The sequence below is a fragment of the Dendropsophus ebraccatus genome, chromosome 1, assembly GCF_027789765.1.
Source record: "Dendropsophus ebraccatus isolate aDenEbr1 chromosome 1, aDenEbr1.pat, whole genome shotgun sequence".
In the NCBI taxonomy this organism is placed as follows: domain Eukaryota; kingdom Metazoa; phylum Chordata; class Amphibia; order Anura; family Hylidae; genus Dendropsophus; species Dendropsophus ebraccatus.
Window position 1 is genome coordinate 57,869,355 of NC_091454.1, and position 9,317 is coordinate 57,878,671.

At 38.0% G+C, this 9,317-nt stretch overlaps 1 protein-coding gene across 1 annotated transcript; it reads right to left on the reverse strand.

Moving 5' to 3' along the window:
• Nucleotides 1-250: 250 nt before the first annotated feature.
• On the reverse strand, nt 251-6,886 carry LOC138782560 (uncharacterized). Its single transcript, XM_069956815.1, has 9 exons — nt 6,808-6,886; nt 5,666-5,709; nt 5,066-5,131; nt 4,230-4,304; nt 3,975-4,028; nt 3,440-3,481; nt 2,768-2,851; nt 2,612-2,677; nt 251-589 (listed from the first exon to the last, which is right to left on the reverse strand). Exons 1-9 carry the CDS (start codon nt 6,848-6,850, stop codon nt 251-253), a joined length of 813 nt encoding a protein of 270 aa, XP_069812916.1. The 5' UTR covers nt 6,851-6,886.
• Between the last annotated feature and the right edge of the window lie 2,431 nt (nt 6,887-9,317).

The following is a 9,317-nucleotide window of genomic DNA, read 5'->3' on the forward strand; positions in this document are numbered from 1 at the left end:
TGAGAAACGTATTTTAAATGCAAACACATTTGTCTAAAAAATAACTAATAAGTTAAGGAAAAAAAGAACCTACATTTTAGGACAGGGAACAAAGATGAGACTAGAGAAAGAGCTATAAAATACTAAATACAAAATTGATGTTTAATGTGCTCTATAAGAGAAAAGCAAAACTAATTTCCAAATAAGCATTTTCATGGATTTTATTTTTTTACATTTTAACATTTTAAGTAATAATAGGAATTACCTGGTGTTAACCTAATTTAAGACCTTTGGTTATGCCACCAAGACCTTTGGTTAAACCACCGACAGCACCGACAGCACCACCAAGTGCTCCAGTGGCAGCACCGAGAGCACCACCAACTGCTCCAGTGGCAGCATTGAGAGTACCACCAAGCACTCCACCTGCAGCACCGGTAAGGCCACCAAGCACTCCACCTGCAGCACCGGTAAGGCCACCAAGCACTCCACCTGCAGCACCGGTAAGGCCACCAACTAGTCCACCAACAGCATCACCAGCACCTCCAAGAATACCAAGAGCACCACCAAGGACACCTTCAGCAAGACCAAGTGCTGCATTTAAGGTACCACCCTGTAAAGAAAATATAAAAAAAGAAAATGGTGAACATTTTATGTAGAACAGTGAAAAGATAAACATTTAAAGGGAAACTATCAGTAGGTTAGACGTAACTAACCTAATAATATCTCCCTATATTACATTGGACATCAAAATGTCTCATTAGCATAGGGATAAAACTCCCAATATCATGTCAATAGTGCCAATGAGTAATGTAAGAAACGTTAGGGAGATTCACTCTAGGGAGATTAGGCAGGTTAGGCACTTCTCCCTTTAAATGGGCTATCTAGCATTAGATAAACATGGACACTTTTTAAGAGACAGCCCAACTCTTATCTCTAGTTTTTTTTTTTTTCAACTTGGTTCCATTGAAGTGAGTGGAGCTTAATTGCAAAACACGCCTAACCTGGAGACAGGAGTCGTGTTGAATTAAGTGGACATGTTTTTTAGTATTAGGAAAAATTACATAACAGTATTGGAACTTTGCCATCTTTTTTTCATTTAAGAGACCATAACTGTGATGTGTCCAATGATTGTCTTCCTCAAAATACTGACTTTTCTCCAGAGATTTTTTTTCCCCATTTCTATACTGCTTCTGAAGTAATAACGTTATTCACGATGAGATTTTAAAGGATTTGTAGTTGGTTATCTTGGAAACATGCTCTACATAGTAGCTGTAGAGACAATACAAGTTTTTTTTTTTCTATAATTTGCAAAGTTACTTTATTTTTCATTTCAGATTTGCTGGGGTAGTAAGTAGCTATAGAGATGCACATAGTAGTTAAGATATTTCAGAAGATATCTTGTGGAAGATATAGGTGTCTAACAGAAACATTGTCTAACATTCAATAATATGGCTTCTGACAAACTGTTCATCCTGCTGCTACTGTAAAACTAGAGGCAGTAAAAGTATGAAAAACTATTTATAACAAAATAATGTAGTAGACTATCTGTGCAGTTAAGAAACACTGAATGTTGATAATTTAACAACATATCTACTTTGAGGCTAGGAATAAGGGTGGGTTCAGACTATAGAATCAGTTCCCGGCGGATTCCATCGCTCGTACCTGTTCACGGCGGCCCGCATAACTGCCGGCTCTATAGATACCATTCTATGGCCGGGCTGATTCAGGATGTCGATCTGGATGTCAATTCTTTCAGTGAAATGCAGAATTTGCCCACCCATTTATCCACGCAGATTCTGCAGTCTGCAGTCTGCAACCACCCTAAGTTCAAATCTGGCCACTCTGGCCACAAACTGCATCTCACTGCATCTCTCTGCAATATTGCAATGCATATTGCACTCACTGGAATATTCAGTACAGAATATTATGGTAGGGTTAATTTCATACAGGCTCTCAAAAGGAATATTGCCTTAGCTTCTTAAACCTGGCGGATGTGTGGCTACAGAAACTCGGCCTGATAGTCCTTAATACAGTAGTATATTAGGTAATGTCTAAAGGGGTTTTCAAGGAAGCAGAAGATGGCTAAAGCCTTCTTCTCCCAGACATTTACTTCCTGTCATTTCAAGTCCTTGAAGTATCCCTTCTGAGATGTAGCGGGACGGGTCTAAATCCTAATCATCCCTTTGGGGTGGGGTGGGGGGGAACATGCCTGCACCTGATGTTCAACAGCTGCACAGTGTCTTAATGTTGTGGCGACACTGTACAGCTATTGGACGATTGGGTAGTTTAACCCTGTATGGGATGATCGGGACATAAACCCACCCCTCCATGTCTTAGAAGGAGAAGAGAAAATTTTTTTGCATCTGGAATCAGAAGGCTTTAGCCAGCTTATGCTCATTGGTCAATCCCTTTAACTGCACTGATTAAGGTGCATCAGTGGTTAATTGGACTTCTTTGATTATAACCATGGCCACGGAATTTGGGCTGTTCCCTTGCAATTGACAATGATGATGTTGTTTTGTAGGCAGCAGTTAAGGATTTCAGTTGTTAACATCCAGGTTACATAACCCACTAAAATTACACTACACGTCTATATACCATTACAGAAATATATTGGAAATTAACTTCTTACCAAAATGCCATTTACAGCTTTTAACATTCCTCCCAGTTCCACATTGGAATCATGAAGTGGTTTATTCTATGGAGAAAAAAGCCAAATAATTTTGTGTCAGTATTTTCTTAAAAGGCTTTGCACAGATTTCTTTGTGTTAGCAATAAGATAACTTACCAGCAAACCAACAATAACTTGGATATAGTGATTAAGCAAGCCATTACTTCTTAAAATTCTAGTAAGTGTATCACAGTCTCCTTTCTGGGGGGGGGGGGGGGGGGAGGAGGAAAGAAAATCTATTAAAATACTTTTGTATTTTGATTCATGTAAAATTTACTAAACAAAAAAATTGAAGCCTTAGGTTTCCTTCCTTTAAAAAAAAAAAAAAAAAACATGCATTTACAAGAAGTCTAGCTGAATTATATATATATATATATATATATATATATATATATATATATATATATATAATGTCTGTGCTTCCAGAATGTAGAAAAATGCTTTTATTTTCTGGTACAAAGAGTTAAAGAGGTGTTCCCAAAGTTCTGAAAGACTTTAAGCTGAAATGTCTCCTTACACCCCTTCACCTAGCATGGTCAGGTATTGGAGGGGGAGTAAGTTGCGGTTACAGCTTGCTGCACTTTAGAAAATTGGAGAAAACTTTAACTTTAACTCTTTATACTGTAAAATAATTTAAATCATTTTTCTACATTCTGGAAACATATGGATATATAAAAGGTAGCATGTTCACTTTAATAAGTTAATCTACCTTTGTAGAATATTAAACAATGAAAAAATATATTCTCACAACAATGTATGAACTTAATATACAAAACTACTTTAACCTACCTCAACTGCATTGTAGACATATACAATTTGGATCTTGAAGTCCTGAAATAAAACATCAACTCAATTTAATTTAATTTAACCAATGGCTCTAATGATTTCATGAAAACAGAGATTAAACAGGAGAGATGTAAATCATCTAATGAAGGACGTCAACAAAATTATCAAGATATTATCATTTTCCTTTTAATAGAGGTTGGAGTATTATGTTGTCTGCTACATAAAGAAAAAAGAAAATAATTTTGCACATTTCCTTACTAAAGTATTTTAACCTTATGGCTTTGATTCATAGTAATGCTAGATAAAAGGTGCAGTAGATGATAAATCATTAGACAGATAAGTATTCTATGTATTCTTCTTAGTCTATATTGTTGTAATCTGAAATGTATAGCACATATCATGTATTTTACATTTTAATGTAAATATGTATATGAAAATAATGTATATATATATATATATATATATAAAATCAGTTTTAAACTCTGTAATTCACAGTAAATAGAGTAAATCAACCGATCATGGAATACTTTATCCTTACCGCTCTTCCCACAAGCTCTTGCAGTGTGCATCCCATGTCATTAGCCAACAATCTCTAAAATGATAAAGCTATGTTACTGTAGGTCATTCAATAGTGTGTTTAGTGACATATATATACTTTTCCATTATAGAACAAATAAATGTAAATGATCATGGTATTGGAATTTAACATTATAAAGTGATTAGGCTTTAGGGGATTACACTGTTAGAAATGCACGGTATACTGTAGAATTACATATACAAAGACATAATTTACCAGAATAAAGGCCAGATCTTCTACAATGGCTTTCTCTATACAGTATCTTTCAATTTCAGTACATCTGTGGCAGCTCTAAGCAAAAAATGGAGTAAAGATTGGTGACTGAATAAGATCAATAAAAGGACTCTCTCAATGATAAGACTCCTAACAACTCTTTAGATATACAGTAGCCTGGGTAGGCACACAGTAGGGCTCTTCACTCTCCTACTCTGTTTTTGATCCAACTCATCACAGGAGAAGACTTCTTTTGCAATGAGACAAATTAAGCATTGCTATCTAGATATCGTTGGGGGTCTATGTGACATGTCAAAAAGTTTTTTTGTTTTTTTTTAATGACTGTATCAAGTTTAGCTGCAAAGCTGGTGACGAGAAATCTTAGTCAAAACTGTAACAACTATAACTTATAATGCTCATCCAGGTTCATTGGGAAACAGAATATTATCTCATGTCTAAAACAGAGCCACTGTTTCAAATGCAAATATGTAGCCCATTTCAAGATTCTTTGGGGGGAATATAGTAAGAGTGGCTTTTCATATGCCATACGTACTGCTAGCAGCCATGAATCTTAGTACACGTGGCGCATGGGATGACCATGTCCCTTCACTAGCAAGCCTTGCCCAAAATGATGAACTGCTCTTTTGGACAACTTTTGGGTAATCTGCACCAGACATAGACCTTAAACACTTTTCCTAATTGTGCCAAAATATTTAGAACCCAATTCTGTAAATTCAGATTTTTGATCTTTTTAAAAACCCACTACTACTATTTCCTAAACTCCCTAATAGCGAACTGTTATTTTAATAACCCTTTTTTTTTTTTTTTTTCATTTTTACCTGCCAGTCATTCCATCTTTTCATCACCAAAGTCATCATTCGACCATGGGAATATGCTTCTTGTTCCTGAAAAAGAATACCTACAGTATTTAATGCAAAGTTTATACAAAGATTATAGGGATGCTACAGATGTGTCCACACCTCTTTAATTTGATTAAGGACCCCAATTTCTCATTAAAAAAACCAATCGACACACTATCTTGAGAGGAGCTGATATGCAGGGGAATGAGCTTTATGCCACACCACTCCCTTCAACCCTCTAGCTGTTGATTGACAGCTGTCTACCTATATACAGCATGGATAGATAACTCCAATCAGTGGCTGGTGGGCAGTGTGTGCTGGTGCTTTTGAATATCCAGGACTACTGAGCACATGCACATGGAGAGGACTACTTATTGTCCATGTCCAGCTGCACAAAACAGTGTATGTGACACATCATCCTGTTCAGCTTCTCTGTCACTAGTTTACACTACCCTTAGATAGTGCAGCATAAACCTACTGACAGTGTCTTTTAATGACACATTTTCATGAGTATTCTAGATACTAGAATAAAAACACTTTGGAAAGCTGAATTGAAGATTAATGTTAAATGCTACTCACCGACATTTTTTTTCTGCCACCAGCAATAAATGCATTTGTTAAACCTGCAAAAAAAAAAAAAAAAGACAGTAGTCAAACTATCTAAAACAAGTATCGTACTGGAGTATAATATTGCATTCATACATTAATGACACCTAAGATAAAGACTCAATCCTGATAGTTTTAACTTGTGGTCACAGGGATTATTCCTTTTAAGATCATCAAAAGGTATTTCAAAAGCAAAAGTTGGTACATTGAAGAAAAGACATGGGGCTAGATTTATCAAACTGGTGTAAAGTAGAATTGTCTTTGTTGCCCCAGCAACCAATCAGATTCCACCTTTTGTTTTTCAAAAAATCTGTGAGGAATGAAAGGTAGAATCTGATTGGTTGCTAGGGGCAACTAAGACATTTCTACTTTACAACATGTTTGATAAATCTCCCCCATAATGCTTAATTTTTAGATAGTTTAAACTAAGACTGTTTTGAAATCTAGCCCAAGCTTTTATAGTCTTTATAGACTTAGTGGGAGATTTATCAAACTGGTGTAAAGTAAAATTGTCTTAGTTGCCCCTAGCAACCAATCAGATTTCACCTTTCATTTTTCAAAGAATAGGTGAGGAATGAAAGGTGAAATCTGATTGGTTGCTAGGGGCAACTAAGACAGTTTTACTTTACACCAGTTTGATAAATCTCCCCCTAAGTTTTCACCATTTTTTGGTTGGCTTGGTTTAACACACAAAACATTGGGGGAGATTTATCAAACTGGTGTAAAGAAGTTGCCCCTAGCAACCAATCAGATTCCACCTTTCATTTTTCAAAGAATCTGTGAGGAAAGAAAAGTGGAATGTGAGCCAGTTCTACTTTATACCAGTTAGATAAATCTCCCCCATTGTGCCCAAAATTGTCTAAAACAAACCAGCCACTGCTTTTAAAGCAGAATGGTAATCGAAACAATGGGAGGGAAAAAATAGCCAAATCAGGAGAATTAGACAGGTTTCCTACTGAATGTATTTGTAAAAATACTTAACTTGATGACCTCTACAAGTACAACTATATTAGTTGAAATGGGAATACCCCTTAAATATACAAATATAAACATTGCTTTTCCCCCAGATTTCCTAGTTTCTTAATCTGTGTGCACAATATGAAAAAGAATCTTACCAAGGCAGACGCCCAAGCAAAGAAACACTAGTGTGATCTTCATGGCTGAGAATATTGGTTACAGGTTTTCTAAGATGAATACCCAACCAAATATCTAAAGACCAATAGTTTACAATGCTTGTTATATACTATGTAGAGCAATGGCTCCTCCTGCTCGCTGTCACTGCTTGGCACATATAAGAAATGAGAATTACTGAATCTTGTTATTTGCTTTGAAATGTGTGTTTGATGATCCCTCTGTCATCGTATAGTAAACTGATGTCTCATACCAAATATTTACCCCCACCATGGCTGAATTAGATAATGTTTAGAGGATTTGTTCTGAAACTTGATTTAATGTCTGTAACTTATATAACACGTCTTTTGGCTTACATTTGCGCACATTGTCCTGGTAAGGTTTATTGAAAGCCGGTGATTTGTATTTTCTGTAAAAATGAAATATGCATACTAAGTAAAATGTCTGAAATGATATAATACCAGACTTGTTAACAAGGTCATTAACAAGGACAACTCCGGTGGTATGAAAAAAGACTGTGACAGACACAAATCATTCGAAATTCCCACCAGCTGCTGTTCCTGGCAGCCCTGTCCGCGTCTTTGGTTCTTCTACACTTCCGGGTTCCTCTGGCATGATAGGATAGAAAAGGCTGCTGGTGCGCGTATTAGCGATCTGCTTGATCTATGCAACCATCTCAAGAAGATCAGTCCGACGCAAAAAGTAAGAAAGTGGGTATACCAGTATATAGAGTTATTATTCCACATCTCTATAAACAATGTGGTTCAAGGTTCTAATGCCTCTTTCTCAAATAACAGAGATATAATGTTAAATTGAGGGACAGTGGTATTTAAAGGGCTGAACTCCAACTGTAGTAGGGACCACCCACTTGCACATCGAGACCATTAAGGCAGTATTAATAATAGTACATGCTATACTGAGCTTTCATCTTTAAAAGGATGACTTCATTCAAATGTCCCTTCTATTATCCATGCAAGTCTTAAAGCGTAACTGTCATTTCAGGGTCATTTTTCTGAAAACATTAAATATCAACAGTACAAGCGATTTTAAGAAACTCTGTAATAGGTTTTATGTACTAAAAGAGTTTCCTTCTGTACTGAAAAAGCAATCTCCCAGCTTCCCCCCTCACATCAGATGAAGCAGGATTTCGGTGTCCATTATGTGGCTATGGAGAGGGGAGGGGCTGAGAGGAGTGACTGAGCACGGAGGATTTCTCCAAAGCACAACACCCTGCAATCTTCTCTCAGTAAGTTCATAGATAAGCACTGACCTTTCTGACACCTGAATTTAGCGTTTTAGGTGCCCAGAGAGTCTCCAAACAGCTGACCTTCAAGTCACCTCTTCCTGCTCCCTCATCTCCCTCGGCCCCTCCCCCCTCCATAAGGTTAGAATGGAGAGAGCAGAGCCTGTCTTCACTGGCTTCTCTGTAATGAAGACGTGTTTGCCTGATAATGCACAGATAAGAAGTGAGAGGGGGAGGCTGGGAGATCACTTCTTGAGTACAGAAAGAGGCTTTTTTGGCTGATGAAACCTATTACAGAGTTTCTTAAAATCGCTTATACTACTGATTTCTGCAATAAAAAAAACATGACAGTTACGCTTTAAAGACACCAGTTACAGTAAATGGTCAAAAGCAGCAAATTGCATGGAGGTAGATAGATCGGGAAGAGCAAGTCTGGCGAAAAATAGTATTGTATTGCCCCCCAAAAGTTATACAAATCAGCAATATACACTTATTAAAGGAAATACACATAAAGGGGGGGGGGGATTTATGAAGACCTTACAAGTACGCCATTCTTATATTAGGCCCCGCCCCATTTTCCCCGGTGCACGCCTCTTATTGAATCCGGCCGGCCGGGCTCCTGAACCTGCGCTCGGTGTACTAAATCTAAACCTGCTTACGAGCCTCCTCCTTGCCTTGTCCTGCCCCCCACCCCAGCGCGCCCATCAGGCAAGCGGGGCGTACGGCAGGCATACGCCAGGGAGAGGGGGGCGAATCTGCACCTTTTCCCTGATGTATGCCTCGGGTGGACATTTCATAAATGTCCCCCAAAGTGTTTTTCCCCCTGCACTTACTACTGCATCAAGGCTTTACTTCCTGAATAACATAGTGATGTCATGACCCAACTCCCAGAGCTGTGCGGGCTGTGGCTTCTGGAAAGGATGATGGAAGGGGGACACTGAGGGACACAGGGCACTGGAGGGACACTGATCATCCCTCTGTCATCATCCTCTCCAGCAGCCACAGCCCGCACAGCTCTGAGAATCGGGGGGTGACATCACCATTTTATGATGCAGTAGTAAGTGCAGGGAAAGAAGCACTTTATGTGCTTTTTTCCGTGATAAGTGTATATTGGTAAATTGTATAACTTTTGTCCTAAAACATCCGGGGCATGGGCCCTCTAAGTGTCGTTATATGTGGATAGTTAAAGAGCCTAGTACAGAAGCTAGTAACCCCAATGACCACTCTATTAGCCCAGCTCTATTGCCACCA

Coding starts and splice junctions, on each gene's coding strand:
- LOC138782560 (XM_069956815.1), bottom strand. CDS start 6,850: ATGAAGATCACACTAGTGTTTCTTTGCTTGGGCGTCTGCCTTG. Junction 5,710..6,807: donor TTGCTTGGGCGTCTGCCTTG/GTAAGATTCTTT, acceptor TTTTTTTTGCAG/GTTTAACAAATGCATTTATT. Junction 3,482..3,974: donor AAGAGCTTGTGGGAAGAGCG/GTAAGGATAAAG, acceptor GTTTTATTTCAG/GACTTCAAGATCCAAATTGT.